This window comes from Nycticebus coucang, chromosome 17 (assembly GCF_027406575.1).
Source record: "Nycticebus coucang isolate mNycCou1 chromosome 17, mNycCou1.pri, whole genome shotgun sequence".
NCBI classification, from domain to species: Eukaryota; Metazoa; Chordata; class Mammalia; order Primates; family Lorisidae; genus Nycticebus; species Nycticebus coucang.
The window spans coordinates 73,821,742-73,848,519 of record NC_069796.1 but is presented as its reverse complement, the minus strand read 5'-3'; the positions used below and the strand labels follow the sequence as shown (position 1 = coordinate 73,848,519).

At 44.6% G+C, this 26,778-nt stretch overlaps 1 protein-coding gene across 1 annotated transcript in view; it reads right to left on the bottom strand.

Annotated features, from left to right (window-relative positions):
• DOCK2 (dedicator of cytokinesis 2) overlaps window positions 1–26,778 on the bottom strand; it is a 466,833-nt gene that overhangs the window by 48,988 nt on the left and 391,067 nt on the right. Inside the window, exons 33-36 of the mRNA XM_053566743.1 lie at window positions 25,690–25,838; window positions 16,981–17,066; window positions 9,710–9,866; window positions 7,470–7,510 (exon numbers count right to left, since the gene is read on the bottom strand). Coding sequence (XP_053422718.1) covers window positions 7,470–7,510; window positions 9,710–9,866; window positions 16,981–17,066; window positions 25,690–25,838 — 433 coding nt within the window. The remainder of the gene's footprint in view (window positions 1–7,469; window positions 7,511–9,709; window positions 9,867–16,980; window positions 17,067–25,689; window positions 25,839–26,778) is intronic.

The following is a 26,778-nucleotide window of genomic DNA, read 5'->3' as shown; positions in this document are numbered from 1 at the left end:
TGCCAATGCAATATGACAAGTGAGAGAAATAAAGGAAGGAGGGATAACTTATCAGAAGTTATGTGCTAATAAATGGAAGAGCTGGGACTTGGCCCCCCACCTTAATCACTGGGTAACTACAGGAGTCTGAACAAGCCACAGCAACTGTGGAGGGAAGCTCCTACCCTCTCTTCAGGGTTCTCTAGGTATAAAGTAAGCACATTTTCCGATAATGGAAGGGAGTAGATCATGAGTTAAAGAACAGAAATTCATACGGAGGCCTTCAGGTGTCTGTAGGAAGATTCAGCTATTGAACTGAATCACACTTTATTTTACTGTCCTGTTGCAAAGTGACATCTCGGTTACAAACCCTGAGATGACAAAATAGTTGAGGAGCATTGAGGACAGGGACAGGAATAAAGGAAGACACCTCTGGGAAATTCTTAGTTGATGCATGATAGGTTTTAAGCTGCAGTGAATTCACTCTTCTGTGCCTTAGGTAACTCATCGGAAAAATGGACCAACACACTCACAGAACCTCCCTAAAAGTTACTGGGCATACAGAAGGTGCACATAATAGGCTCCTAAGTGACAGGCAGCTTTGTGGCAAAGAAATGCGAGTGTGCCCTGCACGTGATTAGCCTGTAGCCAGCACTAAACAGTGACAGCTGCTATCTGTTAGCACTGTGACCTAAGCCAGTGGTCCTCAACCTTCCTAATTGCTGCGTTGTTTCAAATGGAACAAAGGGGTTGCAACCTGCAGGTTGAGAACTGCTGACCTAAGCTCTTCTACAGAAACCGCCCCCCACCCCGCCCCATGGTACGAAACCAAATCCAGAGCCAACAAACACCTGCTTTGGTGACTTGCATGTCATTAGAAACATTTACTTAGACCCAACTCTCAGAAATTTGATGAAGGGAAGATGGTGATTCTCTCCTCTGCGATGCCAAAACTCTGTTCTGATCCACTGTCTCAGCCTGGGGAAGACAGGGCTCCTCAGGCACCTGCACTCAGCACGTATCTCAATGCCCAGGCTAAGGCTTCTGGTAGAAGAAAGGCTTTCTGCATGGAACTCGCCGAAGAAGAAGCTAACACTCAGTGTCCTTGGATACATAAGACAGGCCAGTGGGCCAGATGCAGCTGCCTGAACTCTGCGTAGGGCCTGCTGAAGGTGCTGAGGGGCAGAAAGGTCGCCTAGCGGCTATCTGATGGGGAGTGTGCTAGGATGCCCTAGTAACCTTTTGCTCACTCCCTTATTCATTCAGCAAAGTCATACTAATACCCAGGATGTCCCAGGCATTAGAGATAAAGGGCGACAAAAGCAGACATGTTCTCAGAGTTGGGGATTTAGAATCTAAGGGAAGAGACAGACATGAATCAAATAATCAAATATATAACTGCAAAAACACAGCTGTGACAAATGTGATGGGGCGGTCTGTGGTACGGAGAGAGCAGGACACACCTAGGAGGGGAGAGGAGGGCCTTCCAGAAAGCGTCCCACAGTGTGACAGGTGAGCTGGGATCTGAAGGGGTGATGGGGAAGGATTCCAGGCAGGAAGATTGGTATTCATTTATTCATTCATTCAGCTATTATCATGTATTTTATTGGCTCATCCTTCCACCAATGCTTTTAAGATAAGAAAACTGAGATCTAGGTTGAACAGATAGAGCCAGAAATAGGTGGAAGCGTATTTCAAGCCCAGCTGTTTCTGCCTCCATAGGCCTGGCCTTCCCATGCTCCTCTCCATTGATGTCTTACTGATGAGGGTGAACAGTGAAGAGTCTGGAGATTAGAAACATCTGTGTGTCCAGCGTTTGCTCCTGCCTTATTTCCTCCTGCTAGCCTTTGTTTCTTAGACCTTAGATGTCTGGGTCCAAGATGCTTGGGCAGAGAGGCCCAGAAAGAGCTTCCCTGCTCTTTTCATCTCCCTCATTGGCCAAGGTTCCCTCTACTCTCCCTTGTCAACTCAAGGATCTAATGATCCCCATAATGAGCTCAAGCAGAGACACCAAGCTCAGATACCTCCAGATGTCATGCTGGTGTGATGTGGATGTGGTGAGGTACAATGGGAAATAGAGATGATGTCGTGATTACAGGGCTCCAGGCCGTGTCTAAACGGGCTGCTGCCATTCAGTTGAGGTGGCGATTGTCAGAAGAAGATGAGGGGCCCCCATGTTGCCACACCATCTGAGTTTTTCGGGAGAAGGAAATTTTGACTTCTTTTTTAATGTAAAAATCTCTAGATTTTTAAATGTTGGCAACCAGTTAAAAACATGTTTTAAAATACTCTGCCTGCCAAACAGAACAGATTTTCAGACTATACCCTGTTTGCAATCTGGTTTAGACAAATATGGTTTTCCTAGATTACTATAGGCCTCAAATTCCAAAGCTTGTGGAGGTCTGGGATTCGCCATCTGTGTTTCTAAAATAAGAAGGAGAGAAACGAGGTTGGAGGGAGGAAACCATGTGCTGGGCATAATTCTTATAGTATCTCATTTAATCCTCAAAACAGTAGCTAGGACAGAGACATCCTACAGATTGTAAAACTCAGAAAGACTGACTAATGTATCCAGGGTTGCAGAGTAAACAAGGTGAAGACCCTAGGTCCTTCACCCCAAAGTTCTGTGCTGCTGAAATCATGTCACACCTAATGATGTTATAAATATCCAAAGCCCAAGACAAAACTATGAGATTATTTTTTTCCCCCCAAATGATAGCTCCTGTTGCTGGAGGAAGGCTAAAAACTAAGTGCCTAAAAATATCTGCAACAAGTTTAGACTTAAACTCCCTGCCCTTCGACAATACATGCCTAAATACCCTCTCCTTAACCTTCTGGCTAATTCTACCACTGGGGCTCTAGCTTCATAAACAGGTGTGAAAAGGTATATGTCCAAGAGTTTTGTTTTTGTGCTATGTATTGTAGAAAAGAGAGTTGGAAACAACCTAAATGTTCAGCCATTTAGGATTGGCTGTGTAAATCATGGTATATTCCGAAAAACAAATTTTATAGTTGCATTACAAATGATGTTGACATGGAATTCTTGTCAAGTAAATAAAAGAAAAGAATAAATTATGAGTAATATAATTCCAGTTTTGCAAAAATATGCATGCTTGGAATTCAATAATACATATAAATATGAACAGGTCTGGAAATATGTATGGAGTATGAGAATTTATTTCATTTTTGTGTTGCTTGCCTGTGTCTTATGAGATTTTTTATTTTGGCAATAAGTATGTATTTTTTATAATGAATAAAAATAAAAATAATAAAAAAGAAACTTGCAAAAAAAACATGACATTCTGAGAATATTTGGCAAAGGAGTTCTTTGCTCTAGGCTAATGCCCCTCCCCCAACTATTTAAGATATATTAAAATCAATGTCTATTACATGCCTACAAAGAAGTAGACATCTTGCATCTTGGTATTTTTTTTCCTTCAAAACTGTGCTAGCTCCCCAAATAAAGATATAGATCTATAGAATAGAATAGAGAACTTAGAGATGAACCCAGTCATTGGTTTCTGGACTTGGAGAAGCCAAACGAAAGAATGCACTGGGGGAAAAATCCCTTTTTAATAAATGGTGCTGGGAGAATTGGTTAGATATATGTAGAAGACTGAAATTGGACCCATACCTCTCACCACTGTCAACAATCTACTTTCACTGAATAAAAGATTTAAATTTAAGACATAAAACAATTAAAAACTCTAACAATGTCCAGCATCCTTTCATGATCAGAACACTTAAGAAAATAGGCATAGAAGGGACATTTCTTAAACTGATACAGGCCATTTTACAGCAAATCCACAGCCAATATCATATTGAATGGTATAAAATTGAAAATATTTCCACTCACATCAGGAACAAGGCATGGATTCCCACTGTCTCTACTGCTATCCAACATAATAATGGAAGTCTTAGCCATCGCAATCAGGCAAGAGAAGGTGATCAAGTGTATCCAAATAGGGTCAGAGGAGATCAAACTCTCACTCTTCACTGATGATATGATCCTATACCTGGAAAATCTTAGGGACTCAACTTCAAAACTCTTAGAAGTGATCAAGGAATACAGCAGCGTCTCAGGATATAAAATCAATACTTACGAGTCAGTAGCTTCTATATATGCCAATAATAGTCAAGATGAAAAAACAACCAAGGACTCTATTCCATTCATAGCAGTACCAAAGAAGATGAAATATCTGAGAATTTACCTAACAAAAGATGTGAAATATCACTCTAAAGAGAACTATGAAACTATGAGAAAAGAAATAGCTGAAGATGTTAACAAATGGAAAATCATACCATGCTCGTGGCTGGGAAGAATCAACATTGTTAAAATGTCTATACTACCCAAATCAATCTACAGATTTAATGCAATCCCTATTAAAGCACCATTGTCATACTTTAAAGAACTTGAAAAAATAGTACTTCATTTTATATGGAATCAGAAAAAACCTCAAATAGCAAATATATTACTCAAAAATAAGAACAAATCAGGAGATACCATGTTACCAGACTTCAGGCTATACTATAAATCTATAGTGATCAAAACAGCATGGTACTGGCACAAAAACAGAGTGATAGATTTATGGAACAAAATAGAGAACCAAGAGATGAACCCAGCTACTTAACATCATTTGATCTTTGATAATCCTATCAAAAATATTCAGTGGGGGAAAGACTCCCTATTTAACAAATGGTGCTGGGTGAACTGGCTGGTGACCTGTAGAAGACTGAAACTGGACCCACACCTTTCACCATTAACAAAAATTGATTCTCACTGGATAAAAGATTTAAACTTAAGACATGAAACCATAAAAATACTAGAAGAGAGTGTGAGGAAAACACTTGAAGAAATTGGTCTGGGAGAATATTTTATGAGGACGATCCCCTGGACAATTGAAGCAACACCAAAAATACATTACTGGGAGCTGATCAAACTAAAAAGCTTTTTCATAGCCAAGAGTACAGTAAGTAAAGCAAACAGACAACCTTGAGAATGGGGGAAGATTTTTGCAGGTTATGCTTCCGACAAAGATCTGATAACTAGACTCTACAGAGAACTCAAACTAATCAATAAGAAAAGAACAAATAATCCCATTCATATGTAGGCAAGAGACTTGAACAGAAACTTCTCTGAAGAAGACAGGCACATGGCTTACAAACACATGAAAAAATATTCATCATTCTTAATCATCAGAGAAATGCAAATCAAAACCAGTTTGAGATATCATTTAACTCCAGTAAAATTAGCCCACATTACAAAATCCAAAAACTACAGATGTTGGCGTGGATGGGGAGAGAAGGGAGCGCTTCTACACTGCAGGTGGGAATGCAAGCTAATACGACCTTTTTGGAAAGAAGTTTGGAGAACACTCAAGGAACTAAAAGTAGACCTACTGTTCGATCCTGCAATTCCTCTACTAGGTATGTACCCAGATGATCAAAAATTATTTTACAACAAAGACATTTGCACCAGAATGTTTATTGCAGCCCAATTCATAATAGCTAAGACATGGAAACAGCCCAAGTGCCCATCGACCCATGAATAGATTAACAAATTGTGGTATACATACACCATGGAATATTATGCAGCCATAAAAAGATGGAGACTTCACATCTTTTATGTTTCCCAGATGCAGCTGAAACATATTCTTTTTAGTAAAGTATCTTAATAATGGAAAAAAGAGTATCCAATGTACTCAATACTACTATGAAATGAATATATAGTCACCTATACACTCATATAAATGGCAAAACATAACTATAGCCCAGAAAGTAGAAGGGAAGAGGAGAGAGAGGGGAGGGGAGATACAGAAGGAGGGAGGGTAATTGGGGGGGGAACCTCACCTAATGTGCATGACGCAATGGTACATTTCAAAACTATTAAGAAATGAGTATAATTGTGATGGACGTGTTAGTTCAATGTAAGCATTTCACATTGTATAGCAAAGCAGTACCCTGAACCCCATAAATGCATTAATGTATAAAGTTATGATTTAATAAAAATAATAATAAAAAAATAAAGAAAGAATAACAAAAAAAAAAAATTCTAGAGAAAGCATGGGGAAAATACTTGACAAAATTGGCCTAGAAAACATTTTATGAAGAAGACCCTCTTGGCAATTGTAGCAACACCAAAAATAAATAAACAGGACATAATCGAGCTAAAAAGCTTCTGCACAGCTAAGGGTACTACAACTAAAGCAAATAGACAGCCTTTGGAATGGCTGTTTGTATGCCATGAATCTGACAAAGGACCAATAATTAGAATCTACAGAGAACTCATGTAATCAATAAGACCAAACAACCACCTTTATAAATGGGCAAGAGACTTGAACAGAAACTCTTCTGAAGATGACAGACAAATGGCCAACAAACATGAAAAAAAAAATGCCCGTCGTCTCTAATCATCAGAAAAATGCAAATCAAAACCACTCCAAGATATCACCTAATTCCAGTGAGAATAGCCCACATCACAAAGTCTCCAAACTGAAGATGCTGGCAAGGTTGTAGAAAGAAGGGAACACTTTTGTACTCTTGGTGGGATTGTAAACCAATACCAGCTCTATGGAAAGAAGTATGGAGAATCCTCAAAGTACTAAAAGTAGACTTTCCATTTGATCTTGCAATCCCATTACTAAGTATCTACGCAGAAGAAAAAAAATCATTTTACCATAAGGAAATTTGCACTGGAACATTAATTGCAGTTCAATTCACATTTGCTAAGATGTGGAAGCCACCCAAGTAGCCATCAACCCATGAACAAATTAATAAACTGTGGTATATGTATATCATGGAATACTATTCAGACGTAAGAAACCTGGCTGGGGTTGAAACACACTTCTTAGTAAAGTATCACAAGAATGGAAAAACAAGTAATATGAAACCAATATATAAACAATTACACCCCCCACTAAAGAGAAACACAAGTATATTCTAGTGAAGGGTAGGGGAGAAGAGGGAAAGGGGAGAAGGGAGGCCCATGGGTGGTTGTTCACCCACTGTGCACTTATGTGAGGGTTTTGAGCACTCCCTCTGGGTGAAGGGCTCAAGAACAACTTGAACTTTACCTTAGAAATGAAAACAATGTAACCTAAACATTTGTACCCTCATAGTGATCTGGAATTAAAAGAAAAAAAAAAACTGTGCTAGGCATTGGTCTTGCTACATGCTTGAGCTAGGGCTCAACAGATGCAAATGCAATCTACTGGCTCAACCCACAAGGTATTTGTTCTCAAGGAAAATATAATCTGTGGATAGAGCAAGACAGCATGGCAGGTCAGAGAATTCCGTGTTGTTTTATGGGGCTGATTGTAGGAAATGGAAGAAGCTGAGTCTGAGGGAATTGACAAGAATCAAAACACAGAGGGTCTGAAAGTCAAGGAGAATAGTTTAAATGTTATCTTGAAGGTAGCAGGGAGCCATTGATTGGTATTGAGCAGGGCAGCAAGACAGCAGATCTGGATTTTAGAAAATAAAAACCTTACCTTATGTACATCTCCTCCCTGTTGTTATCTTTGTAGAAATTCTAGGTAGGGGAGGAAAAACAGTGATGAGTGTTTTTCTTTGCAGAGCCACATAGGTCAAGGATATAGCAATGAAGACAAGAAGAAGATTGATATCATGTTTACTATCAGGACACACTGAGATGGGAGCAAGAAATTCACCCTCCTGGATGCATCAAACAGCTTAATTGGGAGATTCTGCTTTGGAAGTCACATCCCTGACCCTTAGACTACAAAGGGACAGAGTGTCTTAGCCATCACGTATTGGGAGGTGCATGTTAGTTACTTACAGCATTAAGAGGTAGGTTGCCAAGATTGGGGCAGTTTAGTTTAACAAAGTCCACTTTGAAAGGCAGCCCTGTTTTATGTTTAGAAGCTCAGGCCTTGTCAATTTAAGAATCTGAGTTAGAAAACAAGTAATAGCATCCCAGTGATAGTAATAGATCATAATGCCAGTAGTGCAGAACTATCAGGAGTGATGACAAAATTCCATACCCCAAACATCTAAATTTGGCAGTACTAGGAAGCCAGGTCCCTATTCCAGCTCAGGGGCCCTTAGACTAGTAGTTATCCTGGGTTTCACCACCAGAGATCCCTTCCTGTGGCATTTTAATTTAATTTACTTTTCATTTTTATTTTTTTGATACAAGGTTTTGCTCTGTTACTTAGGCTGGAGTGCAATGGGGTCATCATAGCCCAGTGCAGCCTCAAACTCCTGGGCTCAAGTGACCTTCCTTCCTCAGCTGAGACTATAGACATGTGCCACCATGCTCAGCTAATTTTTTTTTAATATTCATTTTTTGTAAAGATAGAGTCTTGCTATGTTGCCCAGGCTAGCGTCAAACTTTTGGCCTCAAGCAATCCTCCCACCTCAGCCTCCCCAAATGCTTGGATGCTACCATGAACTACTGCCCCTGCAGCATTTTTTAAACAAGTCCTTACAGATTCTGAACCAGGAGCTGTTGACCTGATCCATGAGATACACCAGGAGCAAATCCTAGTTTAATCCCCTGTAGCCATGTGCACTTGAGGCCCAGAGGAGAGGTGACGTGTCCCAGGGCATGCGGTCAAGAGGTGGCAGATCACATTCGACATCACCTCTCCCAACAGCACCCTCCCTCCCTATGCCATCCTGCCCTCCTCCCTGAGTCGCACACAGAAAACTAGTAGGGTCTGACTTCTTAGAGGATTGTCCGGCCCAAGCTTCCTCCCTGATCCTGGTCTGGCTGTTAAAGGTCAATGTCTTCAGCCAACTCTTGTCTCTTCAAAGAGAAAGGCAGCTAAACGCCTGGAAAACCTCTCTTTACACTTTTTAATTGGGCCTGGTGGAGTAATTAGCAATGAATTCCCTCTCTCTGTAATCAGGTCTTTCCTTCCCTTTACCATTCCAGAAGATCAATAGCAATATCTGAGCTGTTAAAAGGAGTCCACTTTGGGTAAGGACAGGCCGCACAACAGAACCACACGGACAGGGTTTGTGTTTCTGGAGCCTTTGTAATGGCGGGGGGATTGACGTGATGAAGGCCACCTGGTCTTTGGTCACTCTGAATCTTTTAAACAATTAAAGTGGACTGAGGTAAGGGTATGAAGCACTATGGCTGCTGCCACCTGTCTGCTGACCAAATCACGGAGCGCAAGAGAGGCATCCGGGAGCCGGCAGGGGGCTCCTGTAACACAGAAGTGGAGAGCTTGGCTTTGGGATTAGCTGCTCTGGCTAACCTGGTGCATAGTGATGGTAACCCGAGTGATTGATGTTACTCCATTCTGTGAGAAGAAGAAGACTAACCACTGAGCACTTAGCCACGGGCCAGAACTACCCCGTCTTATGAAATATGAGCTATGATTCTATGTAATAGGTAAACAAACTAATTCAGGGCCATTTCCTTGACATGTCCAGCCTATTACTTGTAAAGGTAGGGTGGAAACCCAGGAGATACGTGACTCTGAAGCAGCTGTACTGCCCTCTCCCTTCTATGCGATGGGTTAAGTGCTAAGGGGAAGACTCATCAGCCCGTTTCATACATAAGGACACCGAGGCACAGAAAGGCGAGGCAACTGGCCTCAAGACACCAAATGAGCAGATGGTAGAGCAGGGATTCAATCCCACATTTGTCGGATTTCCAAAGCCCTCAGCACTGCCTCCCTCTCAAGAGTGACAGTGAGACCCAAAGCTAAGCCCCTCCCCCAGAGTCTCCAGCAGGGAGGCCCCCGCGACCACACACCAGCAGGTTCACGGTGCAGCTCATGCGGTTGTCTTTGCTCTCATCGGTCATCACACCCCGGTAATCCAGCAGCTTCTCCAGGAGGCCTTTGACCAGGTTCACGAAGTTCTCCACAGACTTGGCAATGTTCGCATGCTCCCCTGCACACTCCATCAGGCTGCGGGCAGAGGGGAGGGCAGTGAGCTCAGGGCTGATGGGGACACACTGTGCCGGGTCAGCGTGGGGAGGGAGGGAGGGAGGGGGCGCACAGTCCCCGTTCACACGCTGGCTCATTTTGTTCATTTATACATGGATTTAGCACATCGTGTGGCAAGTGTTTTTTTCTTTCCCTAACGTCAGAATGGAAAATATAAAAATAAAATAATTTCCAACATAGGCTATGGTGTGGGGGGAAATGTTCACTTTAATGCACCCACATTCAAAGTAAATTGGCAAAACTTTTCGGGGAAGCAATTTTCACAATATCTATCAAAATTTTAAAAGCACCTATCCTGTGACCGGGTAACTCTATTTAGGGTATTGTTCTACAGAATTAGTCCCAGAAGGATGTATTCATAATACTTACAAATTGTATGCAATAGTTAAAGACATGGAACCATCTTAAATGTCCATCAACTGGAAAATGATTAAATATATTAAGATGTAGCCACCAAAAGTAATTCTACGAAGCCATTAAAAATTATTAGAGATCAATATGTCTTGGCGTGAAAAGTTCTACAAAATATAGAGATAAGTGAGAAAAAGTCAGTCTCAGAACAGTCCTTACCATGTCCCAGGTATTCTTCTTAAAATCTTATAAATGTTAACTCATTTCTTTTATAGATGGTGAAACTAAGGGCATGAGAGGTCAACTAACTTGTCCAACGTCACACAGTTGGTAAGTATCACTACCAACTCTACCACCAAAGGTCTTGGCCACCAAACACTGCACCTGTGTCCAAGTGCATGGCAGCATCCTGTGGCTGAGTGTTTGTATGGTCAGGAAGGACAAACAGCACGCTCTTAGCAGGGGTTGCTTCTTACAAGGCTCTCGGTGGGGGAACAGAGAAGGAAAGCTTATTTTTCCGTTTAACTAAATATGTGTGTATTATTTTAAAAAATTAAATTTGGTGTAAATTAACATTCTAAACTGTAAAAACAAGAAATACATGTGACATTCTTTAAGCATCTTTTAGCTGCCAGGCACTGTGCTAGGCATTATATAGTGAGGAGAAAGACACCAATACAAAAAGAATCATGCCAACTAGTCAGGTGGACCACAGGCTAGGCAGAGAGACAGGTGGATTACAATTTGGGGTAATGACTCCTTCTCATTAATTACTTACTCTGTTGCCAGACACTGTACTAGTCAGTTTTCTGAAGAAATCCTCATGGAATTCTTGATAAGTAAGAATTATTCTTCCCATTTTATGGATGAGGACATCAAGGCCGAGAACAGTGAAAGGACATTCCCATTATTACTTTGGTAGTTAAGTGTTAAGTGGTAACATTGGAAATCAAGCCAATTATCGTTAAATTTGAAGCAGATAGGCCACACGAAAAGCATTATGCATAGGTAAGTTCCAAGAGCTCTCAGAAAGGGTAAAGGTGAGAAAACCAAGGACTTTGGAGGGTCATTTCCTCCCAGAAGCCAAGACAGTCTGCAAGGAGGCGATGTCTCAAACTGTGGCTGTGAGAAGACAAATCCATCTTCACTCCGGAGAGCCACCTGTCCCTGGCTCTCAATGAGAGATGCAAATGGCCCTGTGATTTAGACCTGTCTGGCTCAGTCACAGCTGTGCCTGCCTCCTTCTGGGACTGTCCCTTCCAGCACCGTGTCCCACCCTAATGATAATGTAATGAAGCTTCTTCCCAGAGTTCAGGATGTGATTTCTCAGAGCCTCCCAGGACAAAAGACATCCCAGGACCCAAGCTTGGCCAGACGTGGTTCTCAGCTCTGGCCACAAGATAGAATCACCGGAGAAGCTTTTACAAAGCCCAGTGCTTACCCTAGGTCAATAACTTGGGAATTTTGGAGGGTGGGACCCAGGCAGCAGTACTTTATTTTTTACATTCCACTGGTTTTGTCCGGTGTTCTGCAAATTTCCATGTGCATGGGAATCACCCAGTCACTGTGTTAGTACATTCTGATTCATCATGTCTGGGCGGAGGCCTGAGATTTTTGCCTTGCTAACAAGCTCCCAGATGATATCATTGACCACACTACCAACAAGTAGGGATTAGAAAATAAGGTCTTGGCTTTCTTACTTCATCTATTCTTTACACATGAGGCAAGAAGTACCACTCATGGCATGTAGGAATGGTGAGCTGACTGGGAAGGTTGATTTGAAATCACCCATCCATTCACCATCCATCGATACAGTCAACATGTGTTAATCTAGAAACTAGGGATTCAAAGATTGTTAACACACCGACCTCCAGGAGATCACTGTCTAGCCAGAGGAAACAGAGATAAAAATTAACCATAATGTATAATGATACCACAATTCACTGAGTACTTCCTGTGTTCCAGACCCTGTGCTAAGCCTGTTTAATTGATTATCTTATTTAATAGTCACAAAAACTTCTTAAAGTCGGCATTATTATAACCTCCAGTTTATAGAGAAGAACCATGGGGCTGGATTCTAATGTTGGTCCTTTCAAGGTCACACAGCTACTCCTCTCCTTTGAATCCCACAATGGTGTATAAGTGACAATGGCAAGCTGTGGGAATCATGAAAAGGTGAAGGGGGTTCCTCATCCTGTGGACGGAGGGTGGTAGACACTCGCCACTCTCTGCTCCTGCCTTGGGAGGACTAGAGGCAGCTCCCACGGCCCTGGAATCAACTTGAGTTCAGCATGGGAAGGCTTCAGAGGGCAGGTTCCAGCCCTCAGCCTCGGTCAGTGCTGATGGCCCTAGACTTCCACTCATTCTTTTTAGAATTAAGTGTGGAGCACCTCTTACGTGACAGGTCCTCATACAGGTACAGAACTGGTTTGGGTGGGACCCAGGCCCCAGGATATGGGTCCTGTCTAGGTCCTTCGCCTCTTCTAGAAATACTCGCAGAGAGCAGGGGTGGGTTTCATTACTACCTTCTACCCGAGACCCACTCTTTGAGACATACGTGGATCTGAGAGAGTGGGCTCTGAGGAGGGCTCATGCTGGGAGACCTGGGGCTCTGTGTAAGGTAGCACAGCTTGTGCACTGCACAAGGGCACCTGAGGACTGAAAGTCATCCCCACTCATGAAATCATACCCTAAGCCCTGCTCCCTGATGCAAAGCTGCAGCTGCCATGGGGAGGGAAGCTCTGTTCTCTTCACAAAGGCACCATCCAATTACAAAGCCGCATCCCCACAGGACTGTATTCACCCTGAGGGGCCCTGTGCTTGTGTGGAAGCCCTAATAAGGAGCCTAGAGGAAGGGCTGGAGTTGCTGAGTGACTAGCCTGGAGGAGAGAAGATGGTAGGCTCTGGGCTTCAAACATCTGCATTGCTATCCACTCAGAAAATAATACGAATATCCTTAATTCGAAAATGTGAAATTCAAATGGCTTCAAAATTCAAATCTTTTTGAGAACCAACATGATACTCCAAGGAAATCATCATTAAAACACTGTGGATTTTGGATTTTCTGGTTATGAAGGCTCAGCTGGGAAGTGTAATGAAAATATTTCAAAATCAGAAAAAATATGAAATCCCAAACACTTCTGGTCCTAAGCATTTCGGATAAGGGATATTCAATTTGTATAAATATTATAATAGCTAATGTTTCTGGACTACCTGCTCAGTATCAGAAACTGTGCTAAACATTGATTAACATGATTTTTCTTATTGAATCTCAACAAAACATGTAAGGCTAGATAATATTTTTTCTCCCCAGTTAGCAGATAAGAAAACTGAGGCTCAGAAAACTCAAAAGGAGAAGGGAGAAATGGGGCCTCTTAGACCTTTCCATTGGGCCTTGACTCCTGGGTTGGGCTTGGCTAGCTTTGTGTAAAAATCCTTCACACCAGTATTGTAGAAGAAAAACAATGAGCTGTCTTTAATTTTGCCAATCTCTAAGGACTCCCTTTGTCAATAATCACTCAGGAAGGATTTGAAAATCCTGCTGATTGTCTGAAGACAGTTGCAGAACAGCAGAGCCCCAACCACTTATAAAAATGGAAATTGCCAGCACTGTACATGGTTTCACTTCTGGTCAATATTTAGATTTTCCTGTTTAGAGCTTTAAGATAAACAATGACTCAGCCAAAATGTCATTTTTCTTTTTTTCTCTTGGATGATCAGTCTGGATATCCACCCCAAGGGCAGGCAGTGGGTTTCTCCTCCTAGTCAAACAGGATTTGCATTCTGGGTGTCTAGTGAGGGCCATACACAGTGACAGGAGGGGCCGGGGCCAGCTGAGATGGCACTGCCTAGAGCTGCTGCCAGGGCTCTGATTGGCTGGACAGGGTGGGGAAGGTCAGCAAGGGGATAAGAGGAAGGCCTGAGTTTGCTTTTGTTATTAAAGTTAAAAATATTTCAAAATGGACTGGGGAAGGATTGTAAAACCAGAGTTAGAGTTAAATCAGAGAATGATAGGATCAGAGAATATACAGTTGGGGGTGAATTTGGGATGACTGGGCCACATCCGCAAGCCTTGGGAGAAGGCCTTACGGGCAATTACCAACCTGCCAAAGACAGAGACTGGGAGTCGGGCCGAGGGACTGACGTGAATCTATTAAACATTTGCCTGCTGTGTGCCAGATGCTTTATAATCATTCAGTCTCCAGAATAACCACAGGAGTTCCTTATTCCCATTTTAGAAATAGGGCTACTGAGGCCAGAGATGGTATGCGACTGCCCAAAGTCATGCTGCTGCTATGTGGTGGGGCCAGGATTAAAACCCATCGTATTTCTCCAAAGATTTACAAATGGGCAATACACAGACAATTCTATCACAGCTGTCATAGAAACGTGATTCAAAGACACAATCTTTTCTCACCCACTTGGGTGGCTATAATCAATAAGACAGAGATTAACAACTGTTGACAAGAATGTGGAGAAATTAGAACCCTCAGACATTGCTAGTGAGAAGGTTTGCAGGCGTCCTCAAACTTTTTAAACAGGGGGCCAGTTCACTGTCCCTCAGACGGTTGGAGGGCCGGACTATAGTTTAAAAAAAAAAACAAACTATGAACAAATTCCTGCACATAGCTTATTTTGAAGTAAAAAAAAGAAAACGGGAACAAATACAATCACACCGCCTCATGTGGCCCGCGGGCCGCAGTTTGAGGACCCCTGGTACAGAGTGTTGCCACTATGGAAAATAGTCTGCGGGTTTCTTAAAAGGTTCTAGAGGTAACCTAGGACCGAGCAATTCCACTCTTCCGTTTTGAGAGAACCGTAAGCACATCTTCACCTGAAAACTTATACATATGTGTTCAGAGTGGAGTCAATCCTGATAGGCAAAAAGTGGAAACAGCGGGCGGCGCCTGTGGCTCAGTGAGCTGGGCGCCGGCCCCATATACCGAGGGTGGTGGGTTCAAACCCAGCCCCGGCCAAACTGCAACAAAAAAATAGCCAGGCGTTGTGGTGGGCACCTGTAGTCCTAGCTACTCGGGAGGCTGAGGCAGGAGAATCACCTAAGCCCAGGAGTTGGAGGTTGCTGTGAGCTGTGTGAGGCCACGGCACTCTACTGAGGGTGATAAAGTGAGACTCTGTCTCTACAAAAAAAAAAAAAGTGGAAACAGCCTAAATATGCACCAATTGATGAATAAATAAAATGGGGTGCAGCCATATGGGGGATATTATTTTACAATGAAAAGAAATTAAGCACTAATACATGTTACATGGATGAACCTTGAAAAAAAAGTTGTTTTTTTTTTTGTGGTTTTTGGCAGGGGCTGGGTTTGAACCCGCCACCTCCGGCATATGGGACCGGCGCCCTACTCACTGAGCCACAGGCGCCGCCCCGAACCTTGAAAAAATTATACTACGTGAGAGAAGTAAGCACAAAGGGCCATATATTGCATAATTCCATTTTCAGGGGTGTTCAACTTTTTTCTTTTTCTGCTGTACATTGGAAAATTAGAGTTGTCTTGGGCCACATCTTACAGACATAAATGCTAACAAAAGCTGATTAGCAAAAAAAAAAGTCTGTGCATTCTTTTTGTGATATCTAACACCACAGATAAGCAAAAAAACCTCACCCCCGCCCCCCAAAAAAAAACATAGCCGGGCATTGTGGTGGGTGCCTATAGTCCCAGCTACTCGGGAGGCTGAGGCAACAGAATCACTTAAGCCCAAGAGTTTGAGGTTGCTGTGAGCTGTGATGCCACAGCACTCTACCTAGGGTGACAGCTTGAGACTCTACCTCAAAAAAAAAAACCTCACAAAATCAGCATGTGGCCCCTGGGCCCCAGGTTGAACACCCCTGATTTATATGAAATGTCCAGAATAGGCAAGATCATAGCTACAGAAAGCAGAGTACTGGTGACCTAGGGCCCAGGGAGATGGAACAAAGGTGTAGCTTGTGTATGTGTAAGAAGTACAGGGTTTCTTTCGGGGGTAATAAAAATGTTCTAAAATTAATTATGGTGATGGTTTCACGGCTCTGTGAATATACTAAAAGTCAATAAATTGTATACTTCAGGTAAATTGAGATGTGAATTACATCTTAATAAAGCTGACAAAACAAAACAAGATCCTGAATCCATGCCCAGTGGCCTTGAGTACCATCTACTGTCCACTGCCTGCCCCCAGCCTGGGTGCTGGAGTCAGGCAGAGCCAGGTTTAGGCCCCAGCTTCTCAACTCCACGTGCTTGTCCTAGTTAGCCTCGGGGCCCACGTATGTGAAATGGGCATCAAACAGAGTAAATGAGATTAACAGAGGCATTACACAGAGAGTGCTTTATATGCTATCGCACTAAGTTATTTATTGTGTGTGTTCAATAGACATAGGTCGTGATCAATAGCTATCAAATATTTAAAAAGAAAAAGGAAAAAGTAGCCACAGTATTCCATAGTTAAGACATAATGAAAGTGGATATTTTTGCAGATTACTTCCCTTTCCCTAACACAAGATGATTCTTTTTATTTGGCCCCCGTTCCATTCACCAAAGAAATAGTTACTTCAGAGACAGAAATGTGTGGTTTCTTCCCAAAATGGTGTTTTTTCAATGCCCATGAGCCTCTAGATCCACATTTGGGGAAGGACAGAGCCATTCGGAGCTCCCTGGAGTTCTGAGCCCTCTGGCCTTGGCCAGGCCCCATCGGCCCTTCCTGCACCCCAGGCAGACACTTGACTTACATGGACTCCAGCAGCTGCATGTACTGCTCGTCCCCTCGGCCCCCTTCCACTTCGTGGTCCAGCTTGAGGATGATTTCGTTTTCAAACTGAAGAAAGAGATGAAAATCCACAACAGCATTAGAAGGCTGAATGTTAAAATTAGTCAATGCGTTATTTTAACCAATAGGGAGCATCTATTATCTCCAGGTTTAGCTCTGGGATCTGAGAATCCAAAATGGCACAGGATACTATGTCTGCCTTTTAGGAGTGCCCAGAGAGTGGAGAGGAACCACAGGAAATAAGGTCTTGGCAGGGAGCATGGGAGAGAGGAGAGAGTGTCAGGGAAGGCTTCATTTGAGCTCATTCTGAAAGTTTAAGTAGAAAGTTTGCAAGATAAAAAGAAAAGGACACAGAGGGCACAGTATGTGCAAAGACACAGAGGTGTGTGACAGGGCACTGCATCTTCCGGGAATGGCATGTGGTCATGGACAGCGATTTTTCTGCTTGCCTGACATTTCTTTCTCTATATGTGGGTGATGAAACCAGCCCTAACCTCAGTGTTCAGGGTGCAGAGGGGCTGAGTACACCTCCCAGCTCCAAATGTGGAGATACGTGGGCCTAGTTCCTAATCAGTATATTCCATCCCCCAGACTTCAGGATTAACAAAGGGTGCAGGTCAAGCCAGCAAGATTGTAACTCGAGGCTTTGTTGAAAGCCTTAGAGTCTTTCTGCTCAGCTTGAAATTGGAAAGTTATATGCCTGAGGCTGCTGCTGCTGACCACAATGAAAGGGTCTGCCCGAGAATCACACCCATTCAGGGTCAAGCAGAGAGGAAGAGACAGAGGGAGACTGAGACTGATGCCATTTTTGCACCCCTGGATTCAGCCATACCTGAAGCCTTCCCGTTCATATAAGCAGATTGTGTGTATGTAGGTGTTTGTATGTGTGTATCAGCCAGTTTGAATTACCTGTAAGCAAAAAAATGATGAAAAATCTACATAGGAAAGGGAGCAAATGTCAGGCCTCAGACAGTCCAAGGGTGGTACTAACTGTAATGGCCAGAGATTAGACTAGGAAAGTGACCAGAAAGCAGGGTCCACCTACAGTTCACCACTTTCAATGTGAAGAAGCATTTCACCCAGTGGGACACATGGCTCATCCAACCTATTTTCTTTCTTTCTTTCTTTTTTTTCTCTAATTTTTCTTAGACAATCAACATCTTTTCTCGAAGGGTCATCCTGTGTCTCTCTTCTACATGAATGTAATACAAAAATGGTTTGTACCATTTTAATATCATACCCTGAAGAATCCACCCAAATCATGGAGCCCACCCCTTTCTCATTTTATCATTAAAAAAAGAACTCGCAGCTGGAGAGATAAAGTGGTTCCTCAGTGAAGGGCACCAAGACCAGGGGATGTGCTGGGGGCTCCAGGCCCCTATGGAGCCTCTTTGCACTCAATAGTCACAGTACTCCATGAGGTCTGGGGGTCAAGGGTCCCCTTGAAACGTAATAATGCATGGAAAGCAGCCAAGCCTCACTTGGCACAACTTCAGTATGTGTCAGCTGTTATCATGGATGAAGCAGTGGAGACTCAGAGAGTTTAAGCGACCTGTCTAAAGCCTCAGATGAATGGTAGAGACCTCTTGGCAGGCTCTTCCCTGTGCATGAAGGATCAAGCCCAGTTGAGCTGGGATCTTTAGGTGATGAAAAGGCAGGGAGCAGATCCACTTTCCCTCTGGCTCACACATCATGCGTGTGCTTGAAGGGTCAGAGGAAGGCACTTTGTGCTGATTAAGCACAAATGTGAAAGAATTTCCTGTGAGTTGCCACAGCTGGGGAAGATTTATTGAAGGAGAAACACCAGGCCTGAAAAGATGGGAAGGAATGTAATAAATATGAAAAGGAAGGGTATTCCAGTTGGGGGAGATGGTATGAACAGAGGTATGGAGAAAAATGAAGAGAACAGTTCAGCTTGAACAGAGATGGGAGGAAGGGAGGGAGAGAGAGGAAGGGAAGGAAGAAAGAATGGAGGGAGGATGGATGGAGGGCACCAATATGAGGGCCCATCTGGCAAGGGTCAGGGCTGCCAGTCTACAAATGAATCATGCCCCGTACATGGCATGTGCTATCAAGTGGTTTGTGTTGAGTATTATCCAGTGTCAGAGGTTGGGGAGTTATCATGCTTAGAGATGTCTTCTGTGCTAAGGCAAGGGCAGGAAGAAATACAGCCAAGGAATTACACCGATAGGCTCCACTGTTAGGCTCTCTGGCTTTAAATCTCTCCTCCCTCCTCTCTACCATCTTGGGAAAGCTGGTAGTTCTTTCTAATCCTCAGTTTCATGATTTATGTTAGGGGCCAGCAAACATTTTCTGTAAAGGGCTAGACAGTAAATAATTTAGGCTTTGCAGGCCAGATGGTCTCTGTCGCAACTACTCAACTGCTGTTGTAGCACAAAAACAGCCATAGACAACACATAACAAACCACCATGGCTGTATTCCAATAAAACTTTATTTACAAAAGCAGGTGGCAGGATGGATTTGGCCCACTGGTTGGAATTTGTCAACCCCTTCTCAAGACCATGGGCATAACGGTACCCACAGCATGGAGTAGTTAGGTAGGAGAAGCAGGGATTTTCTACATTAAGCTCTAGCAAAGTGCATAAGATCAGTTGTGCACTGTGCTAGCTCGCCTTGTTATTACTGCTAATGTTATTGTTATTACTGCCGAGTATTACTGGAAAGCAGCTCTTGGGGAGAAAACAAGCATTTTTTTCTCATCTGAGTGGTTCACTGGGAAAGGCTGGCATGACTCCTCCTGGTGAGATGAACTTTTCTTTGGAGCAGAGAAGTGCATGGGGTAAATAAGCACTTGTCTCAGGGTCACAAAAGAGCCTGCCGGGAGGGAAATTACAGGGTGCCACAGGATGTGCGGAGCTGATGACGCCATGCCGGGCCTGAGCCCTCCGGGGTGGGCTGAGGAGTGATGTCCCAGGGTCGGTGCTGTGCTGAGGACTGACTACAACCACAGCGTTTGGCATTGAAAAGACTTGGTTTGAATCTTGCTTTGATTCTTTTTTTCTTCCCAGTCACATGACTGTGGGCAAGTTAATGGACCTTTGTGAGGCCCAGTTTGTTTGTCTATTAAATGGAAAATTTAAATAGCACCTCCTTCTAGTGCTGCTGTGAGAGGGTCATGAGAAAACACATGTAAAAGGTCAAGCATGACAGGCAGCCCATAGCAAGTGCTCAGTAGCCATTAGCCACCATCACGATGTCATTGTCACTGCTGTGTTATCATTGCTATCCGTAGTCATCACGATCTCATTTAATCTTTAAAACAGCCAAGGGAGATGGATATCATCATCCCCATTTTTACAAATGAGGACACACAAACAAAGCAGGACCTTTGTCTTGAGTTTCAAAGGATGGATGAACTTGAGCTAGGGTAGGCTCAAGGGTTTAACAGAAGAAGCTTCTCCCAAACACACATTCCACCATGTTGCTATGACAGGCATTACCCCCAACATTGTCACTATGTGGAGCTTAGGGTGTAGCTCCGGCCTCCCCAAATCCATTTTCATTCACAACTGTGTGACTGCATTAGGTCACAAACCCCTTACCCCAGCCCTTTTAGGCGGATGTATAGAAGTCAGAGTCTACAGACACCTGATACAACTCTTAAGAAGCCCTAAGGAAAGGAGAAGTGAACTCTAGAATCCAAACCTCCTGGATAGGCCTCTGTCTTCCAGGAGAAAAAACCACTCTGGGCCTTGTGTAATATTTCCATTGTGCATAGCTTCTGCCACCTCTCATGAATGCTCTAGAATATCTTGGCTATTTTTATCATCTTGTTTACACAGAATGTTTTCTGATAGGACCCCAACCATGTGGAAGTGTAAAATATAGAGAACAATTGCTCTTCTTCACATGTATAGCACTGACTTTGACATGGGAAGGGCACAGATGGTGTCTCTGGATGTCAGAGACCTAACAAGGGTGGAATCAACTTCGTAAGTCAGCCTTTGACCTCCTTTGTTAATGGAAGACCACTTATTCTCAAGAGGGCAAAGGCAGACTTCAGAGGAAGCTGGACAAGAGGAGATCACATAGAAAGGGAAATCTGTGGCAGGCAGTGCAGCTGCCTAATTTTCTTTGAGCCATCTGGTCGCTAATTGCTTCAATTCCTCCCTTTAGAGAGCTTGAGGTGGGAAACTTTAGTGGTATTATGATACCCATTTTACAGATGGAGAAGCTGAGGCTGAGGGAGGTTAAATAACTTCCCCAAATTTATTCAGTTTGTAAACAACAGGTCTATCTGACTCCACAGCACACAAAACACAGCAGGTGCTCAGTACTTACTGAATTTGAATCACCAACTTGCTCTATGCCAACACTCAGTCCCAGGGGAGTCTGCCAACACTGGTCTCCCCATCCATCAGTTCATTCAGTAAGCAATTATCGAGTTCCTACAGTGTTCCAGGCACTGTTCTATGTACAATCAGATGTTATTCCCTCTTCCTTCTTTGAGACGAGGATTGTCTCTGGGATCTCCTGCCTGCTAAGGGACGGACACAGGCCCACTCTACCTTCTGCATCATAGCGAATCAGTCTCCTCCATCTCTACACCCCAGGACTCTCACTCTTTTCCACTAGCATTACCCACAAAGCCTATACCCCTTCTTCCATAAGAGCTGGCCAGCAAGACAGCTGGTCTGCCCAGCCCCAGGGCATTACCCAAGCCCTAGGTTGCAACCCCCGACCCTGTGTTATGAAAACACTCCTCGCAATGCACCTCCTATGCTGAGGGGCTTCCCATGGCAGGTGGTAGGATGAGGTCTGGCTGCCACCATTTCATCCTGGGAACACTGAAATGGTGTCCACCATATGCATGTCAGGCACTTGAGAGGGGCTGGGAGGCCCGCAAGAGCACACAGGCTAGTGTGAGGCACAGACCCATGATTAGGTCGTGGGGCCACATGGGACAGGTGCTAGGACAGCTTAGCACAGGCAGGACAAAATGCATTTCACTCTGATGGGGGCCAAGCCAGCCACAGGGTGGCCAAGTAAGGCCCTCCTGCTGAAATCGCCCTGGCACTGCTCTACCAAGGGAATCCTGTGGTGTAACCAGGGTCAGGACATCCACTCTGAGGCAGAGAACAGAGACCCCTGAGATGGTCTGGACTAAAGGGCTGTACTTATGAGGGGTGAAGGTAATCAGTCAAACCCAGCGTCTCTGCATGGTGTTCGTGTGATAGGAGACAGGGAGATGTGGCATTGAGGTGACAAAACAATCCTCGAGCAGAAAGAGCGATTACCCCGGGGCCTCCTCTTCTCCCGCTCCCGGCCCCAGAGCCGCTCGGAGACTAACACCTTCTTGTCTCAGTTCCCGCCTGTTTGTACTTGGCTTCAGCAAATCCTTGTCTCCTGCACCCAGAAAGGCTTCTGCCCCGGGAAGCAGGAAAAAGCCTCCCCAGATGGCAAGGCCGCCACTGAAGGGGGGTGTCTAGGATCTCTCCAGGCAGAGAAATCAAAGGATGAGCCATGCAAAGGCATGAGAGAGAGCGAGAACTTCAGAGGGCTTGGTATGAACTGGGAGTGAATCTCTCAACTCTGCTGTATTTCCCTGAAGAAACCTGAGTTTTGGAAAGGGAGTTACGTCATCTTCTGAGAGCCTGGCTGTTTTCTTATTTGATTATTTTGGCATCAGCATTAAAGCCTTCCTGGATTTTAGACCTTCGTTCTGGGGTTCATCCTCATTCTGGCCATCAGGGCTGCCTGGGGCAGTGCCTTGTCACCTCCCTTCCCTGGCTGCTTACTCCAAACCAGAAGTGACACCTGGGCATGCCTGTCCCACAGCTGATCTCCACCAAGAGCACCAGCTGGTTTTCACACGGATACCTGCCCCATTAGTCAGCCTGATGGTCCTGTCTCTTTTGATAAGAGAGCAGCGTGGAGACACAACTGGGGAACATGCTCGGAATGAATGCATGCTGAAGTGCGCAGCCCAGGGAGGGAACCCACATGTGGAAAACCAAGTGGGTGCACGGCCCAGGACACAGGAATCCTTTAGGGAAGGAGAATCACAGCAGGGTCAAGCCCCTGAAGACACGAGGCTGCCCAACACATTTGTCAGGTTGCAATCCAGGCAATGACTCGGTCTTGTTTTTTGTTTCTTTGGTGGGAGGGGGGGCACTGCATACCATCAGGTACTTGGGGCGTTTTTGTGCACACCTGTTTCTAGAAACTCTTCTAGATGTGGATCTGACGGCAGGGCCAATGCCCTTTGCGTTATGTTGTACACCCTTCACGTGGTCCCAAGCTGCACAGACATTGCTCCCTCGCAAACTGTCTCAAAAACACCCAGTCCAGGCTGTCACCTTCCATTCCTCCCATCCCAACCACTCAGATAACAGTCTCTTTCTCCATTTGAACTCCTCAGCTTGATTTCTTTTCAGGCTCCATGCAGAGGGGGCTGCTGGTCACTGACCTGAGACTAGAGAGACCCCATAATCCCTCAGAGGGGAGGGCACCTCATCACCACAAGCTAGGCTTTTGTTGCTTTCAGATAAACTTTTCCCCAAGTGGGACGTGTAGGATGGTGGATCCAATAGGTGTTTTTTGCACAAGTGAATTTGAAACATTAAACAAGTCTGCTGGCTATGGAATATCTCTGTGCTGAAACTGTGTTAATGTGCATCGGGAATCTGTGGAGTTATGACACATGGTGGCTGCCTTAGTTCTGAGGTTCATCCTCATCCTGGTCATCCGGTTTTAAAGTGCAAACCCTCTTCCCTTGAGCATCTTGCTGGACCAGTGCTCCCTGGGACACTAATGAGGAAGTGATGCTCTCGCAGGTGTCTTTGGTTCTTTCATTCAGCCAGGGTTAATGTGAGACACCGGTGGCAGGATAGGGCCATGCTGACAGCTGGAGTTGGGATCACTGTAATGACCTGTGTGTTGCAGTTTCTGTGCCACCACTTTCCCGATGTGTGACTTTGGGCAAGTGATTTCAGCTCTCTACGTCTCAGTTTATTTTCATCTTTAAAAAGGGGATGATAGGGCGGCGCCTGTGGCTCATTGAGTAGGGTGCCGGCCCCATATATGGAGGGTGGTGGGTTCGAACCCGACCCTGGCCAAACTGCAACAAAAAAATAGCCGGGCATTGTGGCGGGCGCCTGTACTCCCAGCTACGCGGGAGGCTGAGGCCAGAGAATCGCCTAAGTTCAGGAGTTGGAGGTTCCTGTGAGCTGTAAAAAGGGGATGATAATCCCAACTGCCTCATAAGATTGTAATAAAGATGACTACATGAACTAACGTATGAAAAGTGGTTTTCATAATGCCTGACACACAGTGAGCATCTGGTTAAAGTCAGTCATTGTAACCATCGTCGTCATCATCCTTATTACCAGGTAAGGATGAAGAAGACGGAGAGAGTGCACAGAAATGACATCAAGCAAGGCAGCACAGGACAGTCACCTCTTAGATCATAAGTGACACATGAGTAGAGACCAAAGGTCTCTTATGCGCCATGGCTCGTGAGCTGGGCCTCCTGGGATGGGAGGAGTTTAGTAGGTGCTGGCAGCAGAATTACGACCATGCAGAGAAGCAGCAGGAAGAAAAAAATAATATGTGAAGGTCACCCCCGGAGGCAACACCGCTCAGAGGAGCTGTGGGGACAGATGGAGAAGGTCTGAGGGGGGAAGAGTCAGACAGAAGGGCTGAGAAGGTCTTCAGAAGCCAGAGCAGGGGACCTCAAACGCTTGCGAGAGGGTTTGGGCTTTATTGGGTGGGGATTAGAGAGACAGGGAAGGGAAGTGCCTAATCCCTAAGAAGCTTAAAGAAAGGCAGATTGGAACCTACTGCCTTTTAAGTACCCATTTAAGGAAAATAATATAGTGTCGGGATATGGTATGGAATGAGAGGCCGAAACACTGGGTAGGGGACCCAGTTAGAGGTAAAACTAGGTGGGGAGGTGGGACAGGGCAGCCTGGGATGGGGGTGTGAGATCTGGGGAACTGCTCAGGATGTCTTGGTGGGACTTCACAACCAACCTTCCCAAACTGGGTGAAATTATGGAGCAGTGCCAGGCATCTACCTCTTGGGAAGCTCCTAGCCAGAGTGTGACAGGGCCCAGAAAATGGTCATCATTCTTTCAGTTTGACCAGACTGAATTCTCAGCAAAAATACTCAGCCAATGACCTGGTGTTTTACAGAGGTTCTGGCTCCCCTGATGCCGGGAAGATTCCTATTCCCCATAGATCAGCAGGCCCCTCCTGAGCAAGGTGCCTGGACTCCATTTGCTGTCAAATCTGATCCGAGTATGACCCCTGGGAGGGTCAGCGTTTTCTAGACAATGTAGATCTTTCGATTCACCCCAGAAAAAGCAATGCTGGGCTAGAGTGGGTCGGAGAATAGGGAGGGTGGGGTCCCTTGGAGAATACCTTCAGGGAAGCATTAGGTAGAGAAATAGGGTTCTTATGCTCTCGAGAAAGGGGCCAAGCAAACACATAGGAGAAAGAACATTTTAATCTTGGTCTCGGACAGAGAAGTATGATAGAATACTGACCAAATCCAATCTGCCAGCTCATTCCAGGCACATGAATAAATGTCCCCATCCTACTGCTGAGCCTCTGAATGACGCTCAGGCAGATGGAACGACAATATCATTATGGGGAAATGGGCTGGGGATTAGGGATGCTGGCATGAGTTTCTGGCCTCATTTTTTACCTTTTTGAAATCCCCATTTCTTTGATATTCACACAGCATCATGTCGAAGAAGATTGGTATGGTGGCTTTCCGGAGCTCAGCCTCAGGGATAAGTGTCATCTCTAATATAGGTCCCACCATACCAGGGATGAAGCAGATTTTGTTCTGGCCTGAAAGAAAAGAGGGACATGGGCACATAAAACAGTTTTGTGAGGCACAGATCCTCCCCAGACCAAGCCCGGGCGAAGAGAAAAAGAGAGGCATACTAGTAAAAACAATAGTTAATGCTTATATAGTTGTTTACCACGAGCCAGGCACCGTTCTGAACACTTTGCATATATTAGCTCCTATAAGAGGTACATGCATCACCCCAAATGAGCCCCGTTATTAAGGGTAACAACACGAGCATGGGTAAAGCGCACACTGTTTACAAGGGTTTTCACTTGCCTTGTCTGTGGCAAATGGGGCCATGATTGAATGATTAGCAATGGTAAAGCCCAGGGATGGGGGAAATTACATCTGTCTGCGACGCAGACTGCATTTCTGAGATTTGAAAAATGTGCTTCTACCAACTGTTTCACAAAATGAGAAAAACAAAGCTACTAAGAACCAGCTACGCCAGGATGGTCCGTGAAACTGTGAGATTTAAAACATTGCTCGGGACCAGATGAACCGCAATTTCTTACCCAATCGCCTCATTTCAAGGCATTCCCTTCCCCGGAGCATTCTAGCCTCACTGACCTGGTTCAAATACCACAATCTCACCTTGCTTCCTCCACTAGAAGGCTTGTGTGCACACTGCTCCTTTGTGAGGAATACCTGTCCATGCCTGCCCCTAATTCATACCCCTGACCAGAGTCCCATCTTAGCTCAGACACTCCTTCCTCTGGGAGAAAAGCCCCCTGCACATCCCCAACTCACCCTCAGCTAGATCAGATTCCCCCTGCTGGCTCCTAATGTTCTGCCTTCTTACTTAATTTTGAAATGATGTCTCTATCGGTGGAATCACTTGATTAATGTCTGCCTCCCCTGTAGAGAGCTTCGCGAGAGTAGAGACGTCTACCTCACCATTGTCTCTGGAACACTGAGCATGCAGCATATTAGGTGTTC